Source organism: Amblyraja radiata, chromosome 22 (assembly GCF_010909765.2).
Source record: "Amblyraja radiata isolate CabotCenter1 chromosome 22, sAmbRad1.1.pri, whole genome shotgun sequence".
NCBI lineage: Eukaryota > Metazoa > Chordata > Chondrichthyes > Rajiformes > Rajidae > Amblyraja > Amblyraja radiata.
The window spans coordinates 32089083-32115910 of record NC_045977.1 but is presented as its reverse complement, the minus strand read 5'-3'; the positions used below and the strand labels follow the sequence as shown (position 1 = coordinate 32115910).

At 40.9% G+C, this 26828-nt stretch overlaps 1 protein-coding gene and 1 long non-coding RNA gene across 3 annotated transcripts in view; one reads left to right on the top strand and one right to left on the bottom strand.

Moving 5' to 3' along the window:
* Positions 1-4312, bottom strand: part of LOC116985860 — a 15239-nt gene extending 10927 nt beyond the window's left edge. The window contains exon 1 of one of the 2 annotated variants that reach the window (XR_004415359.1): positions 4221-4312. This is a non-coding gene — a long non-coding RNA (uncharacterized LOC116985860). Of the gene's footprint in view, positions 1-3769; positions 3882-4220 lie in introns of those variants that run through there. The other variant, XR_004415360.1, reaches the window with a different exon arrangement.
* On the top strand, positions 4024-26828 carry alkbh5 (alkB homolog 5, RNA demethylase). Its single transcript, XM_033040945.1, has 4 exons — positions 4024-5170; positions 23414-23494; positions 24536-24691; positions 25865-26828. The coding sequence occupies exons 1-4, from the start codon at positions 4389-4391 to the stop codon at positions 26058-26060; spliced, it is 1215 nt and encodes a 404-aa protein (XP_032896836.1). The 5' UTR covers positions 4024-4388; the 3' UTR covers positions 26061-26828.

Below are 26828 nucleotides of genomic sequence, written 5' to 3'. Positions count from 1 at the left end.
ACACTGACACACACGTGGACTCCTACATACCGAAACACACAGACAGAGAGAGAGAGAGAGAGAGAGAGCGCCCTGAGGGTCCAGGTCAGTATGGCGCCCCGGAGCGGGAGCTGTTCACGGGTCACCCTCACTGGGGGGGGGGGGGGAGACCGCTACACACCGACCCTGGCCGACCTTGCCGCCAACTAGCTCTACCCCCTCCCCATCGCTCCACTCCCCACCCCACGCTACCACCCCGCACAACTTGCCTTTGCAACACTGGAGCGGTAGAGACCCGGGTTCCATCCTGACTACGGGTGCTGTCTGTACGGAGTTTGTACCTGCATGGGTTTTCTCCGGGTGCTCTGGTTTCCTCTCACACTCCACGATTGCAGGTTAATTGAATTTGACCCGAGTGTGTGTAGGATAGTGCCAGTGCATACAGGCATCACTTCGATGGGCCGAAGGGCCTGGTTCCATGCTGTATTTCTAAAGCTGCGCTACCACAGAACCCACTAAATAGCCCACCACACGGAACGTGTTAAGAGCTTGCTGCGTGCCGGAGGTAGAGAGAAAACACAGAATTATAGACCAGTTAGCTTAACATCGGTAGTGGGGAAGATGCTGGAGTCACACAAGAGGTTAGTGTGCAAAATTAGAGCACATGGTATTGGGGGTAGGGTATTGACATGGATAGAGAACTGGTTGGCAGACAAGAAGCAAAGAGTAGGAATTAATGGGTCCTTTTCAGAATGGCAGGCAGTATCTAGTGGGGTGCCGCAAGGCTCGGTGCTGGACCCCAGTTGTTTACAGTATATATTAGCGATTTAGACGAGGGAATTAAATGTAACCTCTAAATTTGCACATGACACAAAGCTGGGTGGCAGTGTGAGCTGCAAGGAGGATGCTATGAGGCTGCAGGGTGACTTGGATAGGTTGGGTGAGTGGGCAGAAGCATAGCAGATGCAGTGAAATGTGGATAAATGTAAGGTTATGCACTTTGGTGGCAAGAACAGGAAGGCAGATTATTATTTGAATGGTGTCAGATTAGGTGAAGGGTAAGTGCAACGAGGCCTGGGTGTGCTTGTGCATCAGTCACTTGAAGTAAACATGCAGGTACAGCAGGCAGTGAAGAAAGCCAATGGCATGTTGGCCTTCATTGCGAGAGGATTTGAGTTTAGGAGCAAGGAGGTCCTACTGCAGTTGTACAGGGCCCTAGTGAGACCGCACCTGGATTATTGTGTGCAATTTTGGTCTGCTAAATTGAGGAAAGACATTATTGCTATTGAGGAAGTGCAACAGGTTAATTCCCAGGATGATGGGACTAATGTGTGATGAAAGAATGGGTTGACTGGTCTTGTATTCACTGGAATTTTGAAGAATGAGAGAGGATCTTATAGAAACATATAACATTTTTAGAAGGACAGGGTAAATGCAGGAAAAATGGTCCCGATGTTGGGGGAGTTCAGAACCACGGGTCACAGTTTAAGAATAAGGGGTATCCCATTTAGGACTGAGACGAGGAAAAGCTCCTTTACCCAGAGAGTTGTGAATCTGTGGAATTCTCTGCCACAGAAGGCAGTGGAGGCCAATTCACTGGATGTTTTCAAGAGAGTTAGATTTAGCTCTTAGGGCTAAGGGAATCAAGGGATATGGGGAACTGATTTTGGATGATCAGCCATGAACATATTGAATGGCAGTGCAGGTATCGAAGGGCCAAATGGCCTACTCGCATACCTCCTTTCTAGGCGAACACGAAGAAACTATGTGTCGGAAAGAACTGCAGAACTGCAGATGCTGGTTCACACTGAAGATAGACAAAAAATGCTGGAGTAATTCAGCGGGACAGGCAGCATCTCTGGTGAGAAGGAATGGGTGACGTGGCTCTTCTTCAGACTGGGGCTACTTCAGACTTCTTCAGAAGCAACTATTCCCATCGACAGAAGAAACAAGAAGGCCACAAATTTAGAGTTATTATTACAATACAATACCACTTTATTTATCCCAGAGGAAGATTGGTCTGTCACCAGTCAAAATATACAGTTACAAGGTATTGAAAGTGTCATGTGCATTATGGTAATAATGAAATTTAAAGAGTAATTTGAAAGTATGCGTTCTCCTTTTGACGTATATTTCATCTTGATTTGAATTTAGAAACATCAAACCATGACATTAATAAAGGGGGGTATATGTTTGTGGAAACTTTACTTTTTTAAAAGTAAGACTTTCGAGAAATATAAAATGCATTCGAAATATACATTTCAATGCACTGAGTCTCTTGCCCACAGTAGGTGAATCGACGACCAGCGGACAGATTTAAGGTGAAGGGGAAAAGATTTCATAGGAATCTGAGGGATAACTTTTTCCATACAAAGGGTGGTGGATGTACGGAACAAGCTGCCAGAGGAGGTAGTTGAGGCAGGGACTATCCCAACATTTAAGAAACAGTTAGACTGATACATGGATAGGACAGGTTTGGAGGGATATGGTCCAAAAGCAGGTAGTGTAGCTGGGACATGTTGGCGGGTGCAGGCAAGTTGGGCCGATGGGCCTGTTTTCACGCTGTATCACTCTCTATGACTACATTATACCTCCACCATGCATGAATGCTTCAAAATCAAGTGGTCGAGATTTATTGCCATATACTCAAGCATGAGCAAGTTACATAGAAACTTAGAAAACAGGTGCAGGAATAGGCAATTCGGCCCTTCGAGCCAGCACCGCCATTCAAAATGATCACGGCTGGTCATCTAAAATCAGTACACCTTTCCTGTTTTTTCCTCATATCCTTTGATTTCGCTAGCCCCAAGAGCTAAATGTAATCTCTCTTGAAAACATCCAGTGAATTGGCTTCCATTGCCTTCTATAGCAGAGAATTCCACACATTCACAACTCTCTGGGTGAAAAAAGTGTGTCCTCATCTCAGTCCTAAATGTCCTACCCCTTATTCTTACACTGTGACCCCTGGTTCTGGACTCCCCCAACATGGGGAACATTTTTCATGCAGTTACAGCAAGAGTGAAAATCTAGCAGGCAAGGAGGATGCTTTCTCCAACCATCCCAATTTGAAGGCCACTAACTTCCACTGCTTCTACCCAGTGCTTGGTACCTACTTCCAGCAGCCACTGGTTGTCCTCCAGGATGCATCGAGCCGCAGCCTGGTCCATGCTTGTCACCAGGGCGAATTCGGCGCAGAGAATCTCACAGCACAGGCGCAACGCTTCCTCCTCCCGAAGACCGGCCGCCTCTGACGGCCCGGGACTCTTGCACTTAGGCTGCTCCATGGCCGGAGCTGCAGCGGACGGCTCGCCAGTCCCACAAACACTTGCCAACCCCGGCTCCCCATCCGCATCTGCCCCCGCCGCTGCTTCTGCTTCCATTCCTTCCTCCGCCCTGGACCTCCAACACCCATGACCAGGTTGCTTTGAGCACGGCAGCGCTGGTCCAAAGTCGGAGACACTGAAACGTCTAGAAAAACGTGCAGCCCCCCCCAGGCCCATGAAAGTTACAGAATGAGATTTATTGAATTGGCTCACTGGGATGGGTGTGCTCGTGCTGTAGTGATCCCAAACCTACACTGATGTCCCTCATATTGAGCAATGGATCATTGCAATTTTACTCTTAGCTGCCTATCTTACTGCTGCATCACTTATAGAACTTTATGTTAATTTTATTGTGTATTCGTTCTTTTTACTTGTATGGCTGTGTGGTCACTAAAATATCACTGTACCTAAATTGGTGCATGTGACAATAAATGTGATCCTGAACTTGAAAAATGTCCTATACTCACGTGGGAAAATTGCTATGCTCAGTTCATCAATACCTAAAGTGACTAAACGTTGTTGTTGATCTTGTTAATCAAGATTATTTTACTGGCAAAATCACAGGGTGACTCTTGGCAACGAGGGGGAGGGGTCAGGGGGGGGTGGGGAATGATGCGATATGATTGATGTGGTTGGGAGGGGAATGGTTCAGCCTGATTGGCCGACGGCTGGAGGAGCGTCATCACGTCGGGGGATAGACCAATCAGTGGTCAGAGTGGGCGGGACATCCGGCGGATGGAGGTGGTCGGGGTGAGAGCGTGTGTGGAGGATCGCCATAAGGTGCAGGAGGGACCCGCGGGGCAGAGCTAATACTTTAAAACTGAAGCACCGTGCGGGTCATTTTCGACTATTGCCGCCATCCGACTGTTGTTAGATGATATTTTGAAGAGGATTCGTTTGTTAACGGTAATGAAATACCTCAGCTGCGTTGGCGATTGAACGGCGACAATGAGCGACGCACAGCCGAGTAACTGAGCGGGAGTGCCGGGGGAGCATGCGCAGTGGCCGGCCGTCGTCAGCAGATAGCCCCGCCCCTCTGCTCTAACGCCGCCCCGTATCTCTGGCTCCGCCCCCTCCCCGGCCAAGATGGCGGCAGGCGGCTACGCAGACTTGAGGGAGAAGCTCCAGTCGCCTCACCGCGAGAAACAACAACAACAACAGCAGCAACAACAACAACAACAACAACAGCAACAACAACAGCCGCTGCGATCGGCCACGGCGGCAGCGCCGTACAACGGCCGCAAGAGGAAACACGAGGCGGAGGGCGAGGCCGACCTAAGCGGCGAGGAGTACGAGCACGGCAAGTACCACAGCGACTACGACGACGAGCGGCAGGGAGAAGCCCGGCGGGTGAAGCAGGGCATCCGCCAGCTGCGTCTCTTCACCGCCGATCAGTGCACACAAATCGAGTCACAAATCGACGACGTGGTTTCCCGGGCCGAGAAGGGGCTTTACCGCGATCACACGGTGGACCGGGCCCCGCTGCGCAACAAATACTTCTTCGGGGAAGGCTACACATACGGCTCGCAGTTGGAAAAGCGAGGCCCCGGTCAGGAGCGTTTGTATCCCAAGGGGGATGTCGACGACATCCCTGAGTGGGTCCACGACCTGGTGATCAAGAAACTGGTGGAGAAGCGCATTATCCCCGAGGGCTTCGTCAACAGCGCCGTCATCAACGACTACCAGCCGGGCGGCTGTATCGTCTCGCACGTGGACCCCATCCACATCTTCGAGAGGCCCATCGTTTCCGTGTCCTTCTTCAGCGATTCAGCTCTCTGCTTCGGCTGCAAGTTCCAGTTCAAGCCCATTCGGGTGTCAGAGCCCGTCTACTTCTTACCTGTCCGAAGAGGGAGTGTTACTGTGCTCAGGTAAGGATCTTAAATGCAGTAACATCATATTTGTTTTATAAGTCAGAGATGAAGCTTTAAGTTCAACCTTTCATTACTCTGACCATGGGAGTCGAACGTTGAAAGATTCTGTTGCTCGTTGTACGTGGAAGCGCGGGAGGAGAATGAATAACATGAATTAAAACAAAACGTAGTCAGGCAGCATGTGGAAAGAGAGAGAGTTAGCGTTTCGGGTATGAGATCACATCAGAATTTCCTTCGTTTGCTGTTTTATTTCAGATTTCCAGCAAATATCAGATTCTTGATATTTCGGACAGAACATGCACATTTTTGGCACTTATATAACATACATTTATAGATTTCTGTTTCCTGTGTGAAGATTTCGGACTGGAAGTTATGATTTTTTGTAACCATTTAGCAGAATATAAATTGCCGAACCGTGCCTATTTGATAGAGTTTTCTGATTTATTTTCCTGTTGCCATGCGGTTATTTCCTTTTTTGAATTTTCTACATGAAAACCGATTTTCTAATTCAGAAGGACTTAATTGGCAAGATTTACCAATTGGGTTTGTATAAGGCAGAACGATGGTTGCAATTTTGTGAGCAAGTAAACTAGGAGTGTGTTTATATGAACTTCCAGAAGGCATTTGACAAGACTTCACAAAAGAAAAGCAGGACTGGCCCCTTGTGCCTTCTCTCTCATCCAATTAGATACCTTGAATAAAGAAATTACTTCTCATCTCTGCCCTGATAGGCCAACTCTGTATTTTGAGCTGTACCCTCGGACTAGATACCTCAGCTAGAGGAAAGGTTAATTTTGTATTGACCTACAAAAAATGTATTTTTCAATAAAATCACCTCTGTCGTCTGCGCTCGCAAGTACGAGCCCAGTCTGTTTATTCTTTCCTCTAAACAACACTCCTGTCTCAGAAATCAACCTTGCACTCCCTATATTGCAAGTAAATCCTTGGGTATGGAAACCAGACCTGTTCATAATATTGTGTTTAAGAAGGAACTGCAGATGCTGGAAAATCGAAGATACACAAAAAAGCTGGAGAAACTCAGCGGGTGCAGCAGCATCTATGGAGCGAAGGGAAAAGGCAAAGTTTTGGGCCGAAACCCTTCTTCAGACTGGAGAAGTTTCTCCAGCTTTTTTGTGTACCTGTTCATAATACTGTTCATCTGGTCTCAGCAGGGCTCCGCATAATAGGAGCAAGGCAGCTTTGCTCGCATATTCAAAGTTCCATGCATGAAGGCCTTCGTACTGAAATAATCTAAAAGACAATAGACAATAGGTGCAGAGGTAGGCCACTCGGCCCTTCAAGCCAGCACCGCCATTCAATGTGATCATGGTTGATCATCCCCAATCAGTACCCCGTTCCTGCCTTATCCCCTGACTCCGCTATCTAGCTCTCTTGAAAGTATCCCGAGAACTGGCCTCCACCGCCCTCAGAGGCAGAGAATTCCACAGACACAACTCTCTGTGTGAAAAAGACAGTTTGTGTATTCACTTTGTTTAGTGGTAGCATGACTGCAAAATATCCAAATGATGCAAGTCTAATTAGTACATCAAGTGGTGTAGGCAGCGTTATAAAATTACAAAGATAGACACTTGGATTAGTAAACAAAAAAAGTGGATTTCAACAGTTAAGTATGAGGTCATTCATTTGGATGGAAAAAAACACAGACGTGACTGTATAAAGTGAAATGTTAGTTCAGGGGTTGTCCAAAAAATTGCTAAACTATAATAAAGTGAATGCCTAATGAAAAATGTAATGTTAGCTTTTTATAACAGGAGAGCTGCAATATAAAGACATGTAGTTTAAGCCACGGCAGTGTAACTCTTTATTTAGACGCTGGTTTGTGTTGCTTGGAAAGAATATATAGTAATACACCAATAATCTGACATTGCTGGACCGGTAGATTTTCTGGAATATTAAATGTTATTCCTGTGATAGCCTAACACTGATTTCACCTTTCTGCAAATTACACGTGATAAATGTTCTTGGGAACCTGGTGAGTTTAAAGTGAGCAGGAAATATACAAACACTCCAGGCTTTGGCTGCGAACCTACTCTAGCACCAACCTTCCCATAATTCAGATCTTTGCTCTGAATGCACATTCAACCTACAATCCAGATCCCTGCCCTGGCCGCACTCTCGATCCCAGGCTTTGCTTTCACTCTGGCCTCCCTCTTGCTCACATTCTGGACTAATGAGCACGCCAGTTGCCGGATCATCGGAATTTCTGCGCTATCGAATGTCACGATATCATTAGAATTAATACAAGTTTAACAGGTTGTCAGCATGAGAAGCAATGCATAACTACAGCTGCATTTGCTGGAATGTTGATAATTACAGGATGATGTTATTATGAAAATTTGGATTTTAAAAGAAATCGGTAAGATAAAATATATTTCTGACTCATTTGAAATCAGGTGATATAACTAGGTAGGAAAGTACTTTTTTCCCCCCAAAATGTAAAAGTAAAATAGATTTTTGCCTGCTAGGTAAAGATTTGAGATAGTATGGAGAAAGGTAAAGATAAGCACTAGTTTTATGGGAAAGGAATGTTAGCAGTTAGAGTGGTTTGATTAGCTAGTTGACAAAGGCTGTCCATAAGTTACCTATATTTCTCAAACTAGGAGGTGGGGGGGACAAAAGCTGCAAGAACGGGAAATAATCTGTGCACACCTTAGTTTCTCTCAATCATTTTAAAAATACATTTTTCGGAATTACCATCCATAATTGCCCTTGAAATGATGGCGGTGAACTGCCATGAGTCACAGCACTTTTTCTTGTGAAGATTCTTCCAATGTGCTGCTAGGTTGAGAGTTCCAGGATTTACACCTTGGGGCATCTGCAAATAATGGTACTCCACTGCACTTGCTGCTCTTGTCCTTGGTGATAGAGTTTACAGGTTGGACTGTTGTGGTGAGGGGTGCTGAAGCAAATAGCTGCAGCAGATGGGATACTTTGTGGTGCTTTGATACATGGTGCTTTTGTGGTGGAGGGGTTGGTTATCCAGAAGAATGGAAAATATTCCAGTCAAGCAGCAGGCTCTGGCCCCTCATGTCTGCCCTGTCATTCAATAAGATCAGCTGATCTAGTATCTCAGTGCCACTTTTCTGCATTGGCCCAATTTCCCTGATTCCATTGTGTAGCAAGGAACTGCAGATGCTGGTTTATGTCGGTCATAGTCACGAAATGATGGATTAACTCAGCAGGTCAGGCAGCATCTCTGAAGAAAGCACGAAGCGGCATTTAGGGTTGGAACCCTGTTTCAGACTGGGAGTAGTAGTCATCCTTAATTCCATTAGTATCTCAATCTATCCTGGATGGTGTTGAGCTCCTTGAGTAGTGTTGGGGCTGAACCCGTCTAGAGAAGTGGTCATTACCTGATACTTGTGTGACCAGAATGTTACTTTGCAACTCAAACATGGCTGTTGTCTTGATGTCACTGTATGTAGGCATGGACGGCTCCATTTTTTTGAGGAGCTGTAACTTTTGGACCTTATGGTGGAAGGAAGAACATAGTCAAATCAAATTGTCGGGCCGAGGACATTATGCTCAGGAACTCCTGCTCAGGAACTCCTGCAGGGATATCCAGATGTTAGGTCGATTTACCACAACAATCTAGGCCCTCTGCACTCTTTTGTACAGGATATGACTCCAACCATTGTTATAATGTAATTGATTTCAGTTGTGCCAGGGCTCTTTTATGCTACACTTAGTCAAGTGCTGATGTGATCTTAAGCACAGTCGCTCTTGCCTCATTTCTTGGTGTTTGGTCTTTCATTCATGTATAAGTTACATATTCTCTGTTTTGTGTCATTGTTAATCAGTATCTTCCTGTTAGATACTTGCTGTAAACCTATACCTTTATGTAGAAGATAGAAACAAAATGCTGGAATAACTCAGCAGGGCGGGCAGCATATCTGGAGCGAAGGAGTGGGTGACGTTTCGGGTCGAGACCCTTCTTCAGACTGAATCAGTCTGAATTGACAATCCGTCTGAAGAAGGGTATCGACCTGAAGCGTCACCCATTCATTCTCTCCTGAGATGTTGCTGAGTTACTCCAGCATTTTGTGTTTATCTTTGATTTAATCCAGCATCTGCAGTTCTATCCTAAACTTTTATATATTTATCTTCATCAACTTTACATTTTGTTTAATTGCTATTTGTTAAAATGTTTGGGTATTGAAATGGATACTTCATTTGCTGCTACGGATTTTCAACAAACATTTTGACGTTTGGGCACTTGACAGTATGTATGAATTGGAAATGTTTTTTTTAATTATGCATCTTGCATGCTTGTATTTTGTTTTATGCTGTGAGATGGGGTCTAGCATATGGTCTCACTTATTCTAGAATACCCTTATCCAAACAGAGAACACTACAATTATTTTTCAATGCAAATCCTCTTGTCTTGAAAATGGTTTGTTAGTACAGTACGAATTACAAATAATAGGATTGAAAGCAACAGAGTATTCTCTGGCTTAAATACTGCAGTAAATTAAGCTGGCACTTTTTAAATATTTTCTTTAGCATGACCGTACTTTATAAGGACTTTGCAAACTTTATTCTTGCTGCGCAGGAAGCTGAGGGTGATCTTTTGAAGGTGTATAAATTCATGAGGGGAATTAATAGGGTGAATGCACAGTCTTTAACCCAGAGTTGGGTAATCAAGAACCAGAGGACACAGGTTTAAGGTGAGAGGGGAAAGATGTTATGAACATGAGGGGTGACCTTTTTGTGACTTGCTGTATGACTCCAAGTCCTGAAATTTATTTTGCACCCATGCCCACCATCCAAATTGATGTATTAAACAGGCAGTGGTCTAACTGTTATAATATCTGCCAAACCTTTGTTATCTTTTCAATGATTTCAATTCTTGTGTGTTGAGTATAGCAATGCAACATGGGCATGCTGTGGTGCAGTCACAATTGAATAGAATAGTTAGCAGGACCTTTGAATGGTTTCTGGAGGGGGAGGGGTGGTCAACAATAATAGCATCTCCCAGATTCAAGTACACAATCGCTTTACTGGTAGATGTAATTGTCCGGAGGATGTCCTGGTTTAAATTCACTTGAGTAATTCTGGTTGACCAGATGCATTCTGTTCTGCAATGAATAGGGAAGAATGGTTTTGATTTTTTGATCAATGCACTGAACCACATATAAGCTTGGTAGCTGAAGGCGTGTCTTGGCTGGAGATCATCCATGTTTATCATCTGCAGAGCATACATGATGAAAGGTAATTTGTGTGGTGCGCATGATACCCTTGCAACTCTTAAATAGCTCGGTGTTATGGGAGATCGAAAGTGTGGAGAGAGGAACCACATGCATTCTCAGTTTCCGTCCAGATCTTGAGCAGCTTTTCGACTAACTAGGAGTATAGGGTGATTTCACGAAAGGTCACTGGAGCGTAGATCCGCACCCACGTGACCGAAAATTTTAACTCGGGGACAAGCGTCACTTCCGGTACATGTTAGTGAATGGGAAAACACGCACTTTCACACCCGTTAAAAACATCGAAAACGGCCAGGTTTTGAGCTGCAATTTACTGTCCCAGTCGGGGTGACCGTGAGGCACAGCTACCTAAATTTACAGTTAAAAAAAAAGATAGAAACTAAGGTAAATACAAGAGGGAGCTGAAGGGGCAAAATAAGCGGAAGTTGATAGCGGACATTTTTCGTGGAGATTTAAAGATCCAAAATATCGGGAATTATCGCGTTTGCTCGCTGCATTTCATCAAAAGTGGCATTATTGGCTTTGTTATCTTTATTCATTTGTTAGATGAAAAGTATTAAAAGTTAGAAATCCTTCAGTAAAATTGCAAAATCGCCCATGGTTCTCGGGTGGGTTTTAACATGCAAAATGAACACGCTTCTGAAGCTACATTCACCATTTAAATATCCGTGAATCATAAATGCGTCTTGAAATAAATTTTACTCAGATGCAAGCTAAGGAATGGTATAATTGTCAGCTGTTCATTTGACAAAATCAGGACATTTTATTATTAGCCAAAAAACGTCCTGATTTTTATATACCATTCCTTAGTTTGCATCTGAGTAAAATTTATTTCAAGACGCATTTATGATTCACGGATATGATATTAATCATTTGGTCCTTTGACCCCATAACTGTCCTATCCACTGATGTCTAGAGAGGGAGGTGGGGAGGGGCGGACGGGCAGTCAGGGAGGGGTGGGGGAGGAGAGGGAGGGTGGGGTTGAGGGTAGGAGAGGGAGGGTGGGGTTGAGGGTAGGAGAGAGTGGGGGAAGGTGGAAGGGAGGGGTGGGGATGGAGCTTTCTGTTCTAGGGATTAATGTTTGTTCTAAGGAGTAATGTTTGTATTTGTGATCTATGCCTGTTACACATTCTTCAATCTAGATAATAGAAATATAACTCAAATCCTGGGTTGATTAAAATTTTAAACTAGCAAAGCAATGGAAATTGCTAAATATTTGAATTAGGAGAGGTTGGCAGGGGTTTCTAGGTGGAAGGAGTCTTAATGTAATTTGCATGTACAACTGAATTCTGATTTACTTTTTATTCCAAAGCTGCTTTTCACTATTTCTAGAATGGTCTTGATTTAAATGGGAGTTTTCTAGATAGGAAATCTTTGATTAAAGGAACCAGCTGCTACCCCTAGTCACATGGTGATTTATTTCAAGCCGGTATCTATTCTAGGATCTTTCACATAGCCATTAACCAGTTCTCTAGTATTTCAGGAGTCCCACAGTAAAATTGAGAAAACACCCTTGGATATGGTGCAGAGAAAAATACCAATACTGGTCAGTCTTGAAAGTGCTGAGTGATTTTTAAGCAATAATAATCACACTAATAATTTGTAACGGTTGTGATGGACAAAATAGAGTAATCTATGAGAAATAAAAATGAAATGAAATTAAGTGTGGACTGGTTTGGAAAAGGAGGTGGATTATGACAAAAATAAAACAAATTGGGAAATATTTCAAGCTGATAATAGAGTCTGTCAGAAACTATCTTGTAAAAAAGCAAGAACAAATAAGCTAGTAATGCGATCAAGGGTGAATAAATAAGTACAAAAAGTTAATCAAAATATAATGTACTGCCATTTGGGGAACAGCTTCATTCCTTTGGTGCAAAGCACATTTGAACAAGAATCTGGTAAGAAATTCCAGGACATGTACTATTATTTTATTGTTTTTCTAGCCAAATGCGGTTTTATTTTTTTTAAATTTACAATTAATCTCAAATTTTGAAATGGGATCTGAGTTTATCAAGCTTTCGAATAAAGCATCTCTATGATTTCTATTTACTGACTGCCTAATGTAATATTTATGATATGCTCATGGAAAATTATTTAAATGCTTATCCTTGACGATCATTTTTGTGAGTGGATTGAAATGTCCCAAAGTTATTTGGAGTGTCAGTATTTATAAAGGATAGTTCTTGGTGGTCTATAATGGTGAAAGGGGATCTAATGATTTATTAATAATTGTGGAGGGGGGGAGCAGGAATCGCCGAAAGGTTTGGCACTTATAAGAGAAGATAGACACAAAAAGCTAGAGTAACTCAGCAGGTCAGACAGCATCTCTGGAGAAAACCATAGGTGATGTTTAGGGTTGAGACCCATCAGATGTGTGAAGAAGGGGCTCGACCCAAAACGTCACCTATTCCTTTTCTCCAGAGATGCCGTCTGACACACTGAGTTACTCCAGCTTTTTGTGTCTACGGTTTAAACCAGCATCTGCATTTCCTTCCTACACATTTATAAGAGAGTTGGTTAGGGGTGCAGTATTTCAGAATCAATAGGGGTTCATTGGTAATTGGGTGCAAGATAGTTTGGTGTATTAAACGTTAGCAAGCCATTTCAGTAAGTCGTAGCAGAATATAGTTCACTGATATGCCAAGCAAGTCTGTTCTCTGCTTCTGCACATCGATAGTACTGTTTCTCTCTGGTCATTCCAGACACTAAACACAGTATTCCCATCTCTACCAAGATTTAAGAAAACTGTCATGGTTTGGTGTCACTGAAAATGGATACGGATGACTTTGAGTTCATAACGGTAGCTTTCTGCATTGTATTATTTCTTGCTCTGAAAGTTAATTAAATGTTTTGGTCAATTATTCTTCACATCTTTAAAGTAAAACAGATTTTATTGGGTGTTCTTTTTGTCCAGTGGGTAGTGTTTTTTTACACTCCATACTCTCCTTGCTGCACTATAATTATCGGATCATTTAGTTTCCAAAAAGTAGATAAGTGCCTGACCAGTATGATCATTAACTATTCAGATAAGAACAATCTGATTTAATCCTGTTCTTAGTTAGATGGTTTTAGCTCATTAGTTATAATTAAGCATGAATAAAAGTGATGCAGGTGAGTGCAGGATTAGCATCCTGTGATTGTATATGCAACTGACAGTCATTGTCCAAATGCTGCCCACATTTGAAAAGGGTTTTCTTCAGTCTGAAGAAGGGTCTCGACCCGAAACGTCAACTTCTCTCCAGAGATGCTGCTTTCTGAGTTACTCCAGCATTTTGTGTATCTTTGAAAAGGGCTTTACGGGTAAAGAGGATGAAGTTTGTAAACTGTCATTTTTCTTTTGATGATTAATGGTCTATTTAATTGAAATCTAGTTAGTAAGAGTGAAATTATTGATAACTCAAGTCACGGTTTTGAAAGTTTACTTTTTAAACTCTTGGTTTGGTGTTGGTCAGTGAAGGTGACTGGCAGCATTCTGCAATGATCTTGCATTCTGCTTGACAAGCAGCAGTTCAAACAAAGTTTTTTTTACATGTATTTAAAACATGCCATTTGGTAAATATATTTAAGATGTTGGGCAGAATCTAAGCTTCTACTGTTTGTGATATATTACGTTTTCTGTGTACAAACCTTACAGGTTACAGTCACGTACAATCTCTGCAAAGCGTTTTTTTGCGCGTTTGTTTTAGCATTGCAGTATTATCCTGAGTAATGAATGTAGCTAAGAAGAAACAAGGAGTAAAGTTAACATTTTTCAAATGAATCGGGTTTAATTGTTAAAACGGTTTGAAGTCAGATTTTTATCTATTTGCCAATTTTGCCTTCTAAATTGTTGGTAAAATAGAGTCAGACTTGTATCTTACTATTTGTAACTCTTGATTATTTTTCTTGCACAGTGATCTCCTAGCTGACAGTTTTCAGGACTTTCAAATCCCCCAGCACCCTTTCAAACCACCTTTTTTCCTGTTGTAGAATTATATCTTTTCTTCCAGCCCCTGGATGTAGAGTTCTATTGGAGAGCAGTGACTTTGAACTAATTTTGTTATAAGGTGAAATCCCTGTGCTTAAAGTTTAAGTTACACATGCCTACCACAAAGCAGCATTCTGTGGGAAAATGTTCAAAGCAGACTCTTTTTGTGGCTTTCAAACAAAAATTGGGATATTTTAACACAGATGACTTGGATTATTATCTTTTTGGGACAATGATTCTTGGATTTCCGCTTCTTTATAAGATTATATGTGAAATATGCATTTCCAATGTACGTTTGTTTTCCTGTGACACAGAATACAAATTAGCACGGTGGCTGCAGGGTTAAAAGAGCACCAGTAGCACTTAAAGATTTTAACATGCCGAGACTGAACAAAACAAGATTTACTAGACCCCCAGCTGTGCTCTGCTTAGTTGTTGCCTAGTTGAAATGTGTGACTAGGCAGAGACACTAATTTTAGTGGAAAGAAGCATTCAACCATTCCATTACTTTAAGTGATTATTTAACAAATCTGCACCATTGTGCAATTCAAAACTGAAGTCATGCTCTTTTAATCAGTTTGACATTTTTGCGAATATAATATGACCTAGTATTATCTAGGATTGTGTCCAGCAGTTGTATACTGTATTCTATAGGAGTTATCACGAGAAATGGCAAAACCTATCAGGCCCGATGCACCCCAGTTCCTGAGATGTGACTCTTCCTACAATGTGACATGTCCTGTTGAGTTTTTCTACCTTTCTCCATATTTGCTTTACATTTAAATTTTTAAAAAAAAGTCTACATATTGCTACATTGCTGTGAAGACTCCTTTTGGAATAGTTCCTAATTACTATCCTGTAGTAATTATGCTGTGGTAAATATCACTGAGTTTTGTGATATTTCTGTCGTGTTTAAATCTGGAATTTTTACTCCTATCAAATCATTTTATCATGAGCACCAAGTCAGATAAAGCCCTTCATGAGGGGGATGTTCCAGAAGATTAAGATGCATGGGATCCAAGATAATTGGATAAATTGACTAGATAATTTGGATTTGGAACTGCCTTACCCATACAAACAGGATAGTGGTGGAAGGGTGTTATTCTGTCTGGATGCCAGTGTCCTGTGATGTTCCTCATGAATCAGTGCTGAGGCCTATATTTCTGTTACATATAATAACAAATGGAGATGTGGATAGGTTGGTAAATATGTTGAGAGATGACTAAAACATTGGTGGAGTTGAGGACAGTAAAAAGGGCTGTCAAAGGGTACAACAGGATATAGATCAGTTACAGTGGAGAAATGGCAGCTGGAGCTTGATCAGGCTAGTATGCGGTGTTACATTTCGGGAGGCCGAATGCAAGGGAAAATGACTAGATTTTAATTATTTTAAATAGATTTTAATTTCAATTATTAGCAGGACCCTTAACAGCATTGATGTGCAAAAGGATCTTGGGGTTAGGTTCATCGCTCTCTGAAAGTAGCAACATTAGTAGATAGAGCTGCAAAGAAGGCATATAGTTTTCTTGTGGTCAGGGCATCGAGTAAAACAGTCAAAATGTCATGTTGCAGGCTTATAACATTTTGGTTTGGCCACATTTGGAGCATTGTGTGCATTTCTGGTCGCCCGTTACAGATAGGATGTGGAAAGAGCACAGAAGGAAAGAGCACAGGATGCTGACTGGATTAGAGGGTATTAGTTATAAGGAGAGGTTGGACAAACTTGGGACTGTTGCCTCTGGAAAATTAGGGCGTAAATGTTTATAAAATTACAAGAGGCATAAATAGAGTGGACAGTCAGAATATTTTCTCCAGGCTGGAAACGTGAAATACCAAAGGGCATAGCTTTAATGTAAGAGAAGGACATTTTGATTTATTTTTTTTAACTCAATAGCTGCCTGGAATTGTGCTGTTAGTGGTAGAAGCGGGTTTGTTAGCAATGTATTTCAGGCTTTCAGATAGGACATGAATATGGAGGGATTGGAAGGATATGATTGTGCTTTAATCTGGCATCATATTTGGCACAGATATTATGGGCTAAAAGGCCTGTTTCTGTGTTGTACTGTTCTAAGGTGTGACAAAAGAGGTAACCCAAATTAAATGTTTAAAAAAAAAAAAGATGGTGGTGTTTGATAGCAAGGAAGGTTGTCTGAGGCTACAGTGGGATAAATATCATGTGGGAGGTTGCACATAGCATTGACAGATGGAATTTAATGTTGATGAGTGCGAGGTGGTGTATTTTGGAAAGTCAAATATGAATAAGACATACACTAAATGGTAGGGCACTTCGGAATGCTAATGAACAGAGGTTCCTTGCAAATCCACAGTTCCCTGATAATAGAAAGATGGGTAGATAGGGTGGTGAAGCAGTATACGGAATGCTTGTCTTCATAGGCTGGGATAAAGAAGAAAAAATATCGACGTTATGTTACAACTTCATAAAATGCTGTTTGGCATATGAGGTATTGTGTAGTTATGATTGCTGCACTGTAGGATGTAATTGCTCTAGAGGGAGTGGAGTGGAGATTTACCATGATGTTACCTGGATTAGAAGACTAGTTACAGGAAAATATTGTATATAGGCTGGGTCTGTTTTCCATGGAATGAAGGAGGCTAAGGAGTAATCCAGTGGAAGATTATGAGATCATGAATCACAAAGGTGGGTTAAATAGTCAGTATATTTTTCCCAAGACGGAGGAATCAAAAACAAAATGGCATAGTTGTATGGTAACAGGTAGGAAATTTAAAGGGAATCTTGGGATTTATTTGTAAACACTGTTGTCGATAACATATTTAGGAATGGTACCTTATGGCAGCAAATGAGTGGTTGGTGACTTGGAATATAATGCCAGATGTGGTAGTGGAATTGGATAAAATTATAATGTTTAAGACATTTGGACAGACACTTGAATAAGCCACACGATGGCGAGAGGTTTGATTGGCATGTGGTTTACATTGGTAAGACCAAGCATAGACTAGGTGACTGTTTCGAGGAACACTTGCTCTCTGACTGCTAAGGCCTGCTGGATCTCCCATTTGCTAACTATTCCAACTCCCTTTCACATTCCCATGCTGTTCTTTATATCCTGGGACTCCTCCATTGCCAGAAATGAGGCCACAGGCCTTTGTAGCTTACAAACCAAATGGCATCAACATTGAATTCTCTAATTTTACGTAATATCTCCACCCTGGTGCATACCCATTTTCCCCACTATCCTGCCCATCTTTCCCCCACTCTCTGCTCCCCTTCCACCTTTCTACATGCTGAGTTACTCCAACGTCATGTGTTTCATTGCCACCTCTATGGTGCACACTGTGCCTTTCCTGCTTCATATCACATTTTAAGCACTGGAAGTCCTTGCTGGGCATCATCATATGGTACCCTTGCTACACATTGCGATTCCAAATAAACTGCTTGTCTCCACCATGTAGAGAACGATTGGCCATACATTACATCATGACCTGGTCGGCAACACTTAATGAATAAAACATAGATGGATAAACAGTTAATCTGCTGTGATGGTTAGGGAAGGAATGTTGACTTGGTCATCAGAAGAACTGCTTTGCTGTTAGGTCCACAGGTCTTCTAAAATACAATTATACATGAGCAGTAGCTCCATTTAATGTCTCACCTGAAAGATAGCACATCTGATAGGCGAGTACTCTTTCATCCAAGATTGATATTTTAATTCAAAATTTAGGTGATATGATGCAGCTTTAACAATGTTTAACTTTGAATATGGAAATTCACATTTGCTGATATATTATTCTATTATTTTAGGAAATATCTTGAACTTGTTTGAGCTCCACAAAACACGTGGATGATCATGTAACTTTTTTTAGATGGGTTTAGATTTGACTGCAATATTTTCAGACGTGCGATGGGAAGAGCTTTGTAGTTCACCAAATCTGTGTCGGTTCCAGTTGGTTAACACCAGAGGGCAAAACGGACTTGTATCATGCAGTTATATCCTATTAAGGTTACAGCACTTAACATAATTTGGACTTTTTTTAAGGGTTTAGTTTTTCCCTGGTCTCTGATGCATAACATGCAAAAGGAAAACAAATTCTGTCCCAGTGATTGCATGCCATTCCTTGACATTTCTGTGCTAATTCAACAGACCAAAAAGTAGTTCAAAGTTCTTATTGTAAATGATGTAAAGTTAAGAATTTGGTTCGTGAAAATCTGGATAGGTGGTCTAGTAATTTGTTCAATTCATTTATGCCTGAGTAATGTGTACTTAATGCCATCACATCAGGAACCCGAGTGACCTGGGTCCCACAACAAAAGGGGTAGGCCACATTGGGCCGCAAAAGGGCTGGACCATATTGCATTTGGATCTAGTTTAATGAACAGTGTTATAAGAGCGCCTATCCCTATCATGTTTTCATCCAGGGTCCTAACACCCCCAACCATGCGAGGCAGAGATTCATGTGCAGCTCATCCAGTCTAGTGTATTGTACTTGGTGCTGGCAATGTGGCCCTTTTCTACTTCCAAGAAAGACCCCATGAATGTTTTGCCAAGTACATGCACTCTGTCCATAACGGCCATCTCGAATTTCTAGTGGCATGCAATTTCAACTACTCTACCCCTTTCCACGCTGATCTGATTATCCTTGGCCTTTTCCGTTACCAGGATGAGGCCCAACACAAATTAGAAGAATGCTGCCTCATATACTGCCTGGGTAGTGTACAACCCAATGGTACAAACATTGAATTTTCCAATTTGGGGTAAACAGTACTGTGTTCCTTTTTTTGTCTTCTGATTCACTCATTTTGTCCTCCTTTACAAACCTGCGTTCCCCAGTGGGTCTCGTATCTCTCGCAGTGATTCAATCATCCCACTCTTGTGGTTCCTCTTAGCACCTTGCTCATTTATCAGATTCTCGAGTCTGCAGCCCTTTTGTTGCCTCAACTTATCTTCCAATCTCTGACTCCACCACGCCCCTTTCTGCCCAACATTCACCACCTCTCCAGTTCCACCTATGGCCAACTGGCTTCTTCCTCACCACTCTTCATATTGGCTATATCATCAAGTCTCCATCTGTCTCCAAGATGCTGCTTGGCCACCAAGACGGCAAATGTCACTGAGTTTCTACAGCAGTTTTTTTTTTTTTGCTCTCAAATGATCTGTATTATTGCCTCAATTCAGCGTATTTATTAACCATTTTGTTAATAGGCATAAGCCAGATAGCTTTGTTTACCTATAAAACAAAATGAAAATGTTAAATCATAAACATCAATCATATGCATTTGTGGCAAATGCATTTTGGGATAGTGAAGTGAATTAATTTCATTGGAAACCATGGAAGTTGTGGAGGTCGAAAGAAACTTGGGCTAACCTGGTCTCTTCTATCCAGAGGATTTACAAAAACCTTTTTGGACCAAAACAGATGCACTATTTTCTGATTAGTGTATCACTGCATCTGAAGGAAATATGACTGCTAATCGGGAGTCTAAATTTACCTAGATTGCTGGTATGAATGGGAGGAGATTTTATGGGTATTATTGTTGCATTCTAAAGAATATAGTACATAATGTACAAGATTTTTGATATTTTCAGTATGTTGTGGGACCCAAGGAAGATGATTAGGAATCTAGGTACAGTGCTGGGTGTCTCAAAGGTGAAGTTGGGGAAAACCTGCATTGAAGGGGTGATAGTTGGAGTTTAGAATTCTTCTGCTTATGACAGTTGATACTGGTTCAGTTTCTAATTTAAAATATAAGTGAGGATTTTATTTTAACCTGATATATTGGGGTTTATCTGGATAAGCAGATATATGAAGTTTGGTCATAAATCGGCCATTATCTCATTGAATGGCAATGTGAGGTCAAATGATTTAATAGCTTACTGATCCTATAGACCTCCAAGCTAATTTAGCCTAGGAATCAATACAATTGCTTCCATGTGTTTCAAAAGTTAACCACCTCTAAGTGCTTCATTGCCCCCAAAGCACTTTAAGCAAGTTTCTGAGATCATGTAGACTGCTACATAGGTTTATGTCCAGCAATCATCCCATCCACTTCCCTCATAGAATGTCAGAATTTCAAATGTATCAAAGTACAATATTTTTTCTTTTTATATTTTTATCCTGGTTATTATCCTCCCCCAGCCTTTTAATGCAGTTTTGGTAGAGCAGATTGGAGATTTTATCAGATGTGAACTTGCTGGCTGAAAGTGTGTTTTATCAGTGGCAACTTTGGGCTGTGTTCATTTGAGTGCAAATCAGATTTTCTTTTCGTGATCTCTGATTTATGCTGTCATAAAGTATAATTCCTTAAGATGTTATCAACCAACATATAAAGAATTATGTTTTCAATTTGCAATCTGTTCAGTGCAATTTAAATATCCTACACATAGTTCAGTACTATAGCAAGGATTGTACACGTGGTGGATCTTTGGTATTAATCTTTTTAGCTGAGGTGGACTTGTTTACATTTCTATTTTGGATTATTTCTTGTAGAGATGTTTTACAGTTCATTTTGACCGTTCATATTATGTGCATGGAAATGCTTGAAATAGAATTGCAGCAAATATCTGTAGGAATTGAAGGGGTGATAGTTGGAGTTTAGAATTCTTCTGCTTATGACAGTTGATACTGGTTCATTTTCTAATTTAAAATGTAAGTGAGGATTTTATTTTAACCTGCTTCTGTCATCATTGCTCAGAGTTGAGAGTTAAGAGTGTTTTAATTGTTCTATATACCAACAATGGAACAATAAAATTATTATTCTCAGCAGTGTAACCAGCCTGAAAGCACAGAACTCAATAGATTACATGATAAACTAAATTAGATTTATTTATTTAATTATTAGTTTAAAAAGAAAAAAGAAAAACAAAGTCTTTAGTGCAATCAATACAGTTTGTACAAATCAATCAATTTTGTGAGACACAGTGCAATCAAGACACTTTTGCTGTGAATTGGTGGACATAGCTCAGTCAATCACAGGTACTGATCTCCCTGCCATCGAAGAGATCTACAGAAGGTGCTGCCTCAAAGGCAGCCAGCATCATCAAGGACCCACACTACTCTGGCCATGCCCTCATTTCACTCCCACCATCAAGGGAACCAAGGTGGTATAGAAGTCAGAAAACTGACCCTTCATTCCTGGCAAGTTGACAAGCCAGCCTGTAATGCAACCAGTCAATATGCTCTCTACTGTACACCTATAACAGTTCAAGCACATATTAGTATAAGAATATAAAATTTGAAATTGTAATGGGATAAGATGATCATTGGCAAACCAGCTGGCTATACAAATGCTGAAGAGCGCTGAGAGCTATAGATTATCACATTTCTGTGAAGGTGGCAAGACATGCTGAGAAAGATTTGTTTTTTTAAAACTTTCTAATGTGGTTTTGTCATTTGAGGAATTGCGTATGAAGGCAATGATATGATAAGCCTTTTATAGATATGGCTAGATCTTGAATATTGTGTTCTGATCATTGTACTCAAGGAATTTGAAGATGACTTTTGCTATAAAGTCTCTTCAGAGTGAAGAAATATAAGGGAAAAAGTTAAGTAATTCAACCAAGGGACATTTTGATGAAATACATTGAATTGAATTGAATTGATTTTATTAGGGACAGTGCATATTAATAAACATTTGCATGTAATATGCAAGATTGTAGCCAGTAGGTAATTTCCATCTTTAGTCCCACACAAGGTAAACACATCCCAAACAAGGTAAGAACAAAAGACAAAAACAAAAACAAAACAAACAATATGGTTTAGCCTGCAGTCATAACATAGAATAAATAACAAACACTCAACACAGTTTAAAGACCCAAAGTCATTGTCTCTTCCCTCCTTGCTTTCCCTCTGCGCTGAGGCAATCCAAGCCTCCGATGTTATGACCCCGCCGGGGGATGGTAGGTAAGTCCCGCAGGCTGAATCCGATCTCCGCAAACGGGCCGGTTCAAACTCCGCGGCCCGGGGCGGTCGAAGCTGCCGCCCTCCAGTCCAGCGGACATAAGGAGAAATAATTGCTGTTAGGGTGCAAAGTCCGTTCAGCATTTGAGTTCTATATTTAGATAGCACTAGCAGTTTCCAGACTCACTTGATGGTGGGAGTGTAATAGGACTGAAACATGCTGCCAAGTGGAAAGTACGTACTGGCCGTTTGCAGTTTAGCCAGAGCTCATCTGCTTAAAATGCTGTTCCTGTCGTGAGTAGCGAGACTTTGTGTGGCAGTGGACTCTTGGAGGATGTAATACCGTCAAAAGATTTCAGCCGAACAACAAAATTTGGCACTGCCTCATTTAGGCAGCTATCAAACCTATCAAGGACTCTGAATGCTTCTGGATTTCCCGACATTCAGAGATGTTCAATAGTTATAAAAAATAAATGAAACCTATGTATTTGAAAATTAAAACTGACGTTTTAATTTGGATAAACTTCTTGCTGATATTTATTTTCCACTGCTATTCCTCCACTGAAATATACCACCTGACAGCCAGTTATCCCTTCCACAGTTTGCCAATAACCAGATTTTAATTGTTCATGTTCCCAGTACTTTACACCTTTGATTGTACTTGTAATTTCATGAGGTCTGACGCTACTGTGCATCAGTATTGTCTTGCTTGTTGGTGTACCTCTCATATGCTTGAATTCACTTGATTTGTTATTTTATTGAGAACTAAATTATTGGATGTGAAATTGGTTTGTAAGTGATGGCAATAAGTGATACAGGGCTCGCCACAGTGGTACACTTCCAACTTTTTAATTTATGACAAATATGTGATATAAAAATAAATTTGTTTAACTTTTCATAATTTGTTTTACCCCTATACCCTTTGATGGAGAAGCAGCTATTTGCTTTTACTACACTAAAACTGCTCACTTGTGGCCTCCACAAAATGCTATGATTTTATTTTTTTTGGCTGATGTATTAGTCATAATTAATTTAGTAATAATTAAATTCTGCTCATCCGCAGGGCTAACCAATATGCACCATAGTATTCTGTGTTGCCTACTGTGCCAATTTAGCCATTTTTTATTATTATGGTTGGATCCACTGACTTGACATTTTTCTTTCTAGTGATTATGCAGCAGATGAAATCACTCATTGCATTCGACCACAAGACATCAGGGAGCGAAGAGCAGTTATCATACTCCGAAAGTAAGAATTGATCATTCTTTGATGTAGCAGCTTTAATATTAATCTGTTTCTTCCATGTGGTTAAGTGTTTATTTTACTTCTAGTTATCACTTCTGGAACGGAGGGACAGAAAAGTAACACCTGAACATTAATGTGTAGGAAGGAACTGCGGATGCTGGTTTACACTGTAGATAGACACAATGTTGGAATGACTTAGCGGGGACAGGCAGCATCTTTGGTTGGAAGGAATGGGTGATGTTTTGGGTTGAGACTCTTCTCGACCCGGAACGTCACTCATTCCATCTATCCAGAGATGCTGCCTGTTGCGCTGAGTCATTCCAGCATTTTGTGTCTATACTGAAAAGGAATGTCTACCTTCGAAAGCCAATAAATGTTGTTAACATTTCTGATTAGGAGAATTAATTCCATCTGCTCTAATCATTGGACTGGGAGTGGAGTTCACTGGAGTTATTTGGAAAGGGAGAGTAAATGGCCGAGATTGTGTTTGCTATATATATATATATACATCTACACGCATTGCAGATGCTGGAACTCATGCTGGCAGATGCTGCCCGTCCCACTGAGTTACCCCAGCATTTTGTGTCTAGAATCCTGAGAATATTTGGGTGTCATTGCAGACAACATCAAAATTAACAATTCAGGTCAATGACGTTGCAAATTGATTATTTTTTTGACTCTAGGCAATTAGACATGAGACAGCAGCAAATAACTTGTATATCCTTTTCTTTCTCCTTATTCAGTTTATTTTCTTGTTTCTTTCAGTTTCTGTATCGTACATTGCCTGTAATGTTGTCTTATACACAGCTGCATAAATCACCTGAGATTTGACCTGTTCAGGTTTTATGTATTTATTATATTTTTCCAATTTTCATTTATACTAATTCGCAGTCTGTCTAGTTACTTACGAAGATCCCATGTGATTAGTACAAGGATGTGCTGAAAAACCAGCATCGGCAATAATTGTATGTAAGCTGTATCTATGCATTTGTGTTCAGTGGTAGGATTTACTAGACTTATATAATGTCTTTTTTTCTCCAATAGAACAAGGACAGATGCACCACGTTTGGATTCAAAATCATTAACTAGCTCAGTGTTACCGGTACACGTGTCCAACAGACAGCTGAATAGTGACCGATATCAAGCATTACTGAAACAGAAACGGTCTCATCGAAAGGCTGATCCAGATGCTGCACACAGGTAGGTTGGAAGGGAGATTGTGAAGGGTTGGGGGGGGGGGGTGTTTCATGTTGGGGCAAGCTGGGGAATTGTATGGTACTTGGTTGTTAACCTAGATTCAGCTAGTTTATTGTCAAATACACCCAGGCACAATGACATTTATTGTTTGCTTGAAGCTCGCACAGTAAATGATCTACACAATAAAGATAAATACAATGAGTGCAAAGCATAGATTCTTGTGCAAAAAAAAACTTGTAATGGCAGAATAATCAAAATGAGATAGGAGTTTGTGCAGCACCTCTGGGGAAATGGGTATGAAAGAGGTTTTCAGGAGTCTGAATGCAGAGTGGACTAAGTTCTTAAATCTGGATACAATGTCCTATATCGTCCAGAGGTAGGGAAGAGAAAAGGAAGTGGCTGGTGTGGTTGACATCCATGTGGTAGCAAAGGAATTTTGGTGTATCTTTGCATTGTGGAATGTTACTGATATTCAAACTAGATTGAGAACTCGTAAAAGATTACTAATCCCCCGGACATTCTTGGGTATATTTTAAAGCACTTGAAGAATTACTTGTGAAATACTGTCAGTTATTTATAGCTTAGACATTCTGCAGGGTGTAGTAAAATATGTGACCATCTAATATATTTATTGAAGAATAAAGCTTTAGGAGAGTGCCACCAGGTTCCCACCAATCTGTATGGTTTAATAAAGGACACGCCTGTTGGTGGTTTGAGGAGCGGTCATAAAGTCCTAGTCATATAACATGGAAACAGACCGCTCCAGGGTGGCAAAGTTGTGCAGCGGTAGAGTTGCTGCCTTTCAGCCGCACACCCGGGTTTGATTCAGACTACTGTTACTGTCTGTACAGTTTGTATGTTCTCCCTGTGACTGCATGGGTTTTCCATGGGTGCTCCTCCAAAACTCCAAAGACATACAGATTTGTACGTCGATTGGTATCAATTGTAAATTGTCCCTAGTGTGTAGGATAGTGATGGCGTGCTGGGATTGTTGGTCGGTGCGGACTCGGTGGGCCGAAGGGCCTGTTTTCATGCTGTATCACTAAACTAAATTCAACTCGTGTCAACTTGTAATAACTAATAAATAACGATTGAATGTATTAGCTCTTTGAACACTTGGCATTGATGTGTTGTGTGACAAAAATTAACTGCAGTCCCATTGTTTCCTTTTCAAAGGCCTAGAATTTTAGAAATGGACAAAGAGGAGAATCGACGATCTGTGATTTTACCAAAACACCGCAGGAGGAGTGACAGTGCCGCAGAAAATTACTGGCGAAAAACGCACGATTGTGCGGATGATGAAGAAGATGAGGGTGGTGAAGGTGGAGTAGCAGGTAGCCCAGTCCGAAAAGTAAAAATGCGACGCCACTGATTGGAGAAAGAAAAAAGTAGACTCTAACTTGAAGGCTGAAGGACAAGATATGCACTACTCATTTCTAAAGGGGACAACTCAACATTTACATTCAGATTCAAAGAAGAAGTTTAAAAAAAACGCTCTTTAAAATGGAAGGATTTATCCTTGAGGGTGAAAGTGGCAGGAGAATGCTGTTATGTTGCAGCCAGATGGCCTCTGTTTCATTCTACCTTTGTTATTGGGTAACGTTGTATAGCCTATTTTCCCCTCTTTTGTTTTATTATTTAAAGCCCAAATTAACTCGCACAGCTCTGTTAAAGCAAATTGTTTAAAAAAAATATATTAATTTTTTTTAACTACATTCTTTTGAAATGAGAAGCAGCCGGAGTATCATGGTATCATATGCGCTTTTTCGAACTTCAGCGTTTCCAATATTAGGGTTGCACATTTTGGAAAGTTCCCAAATCTATGTTAAATATATTGTTGCATAAGAACTCTCACTGAGAGTAATTTTTGTTTCCACATAGGGGGAGAAAAACACACGTGTGTTGGCTTGTAACAAAGTTGTACAGTTCTAGAAAAACAAAAACAAAGTTTAATGTAAGCAAAAGAATGAGTTATGTAAATGAAAATAGGTATTTTATGTAAAAAAAAAACAAAAAAAGTTTTAATTTGGGTAACTGTCAGAAAGAGAGTTTGCCTGTCAGCAGGGCCTTTAACCTGGATGCTTGCTTTATTTCTTGTACAAATGCTAAATTTGATTAAATGCAAAGAGCATCACTTTAA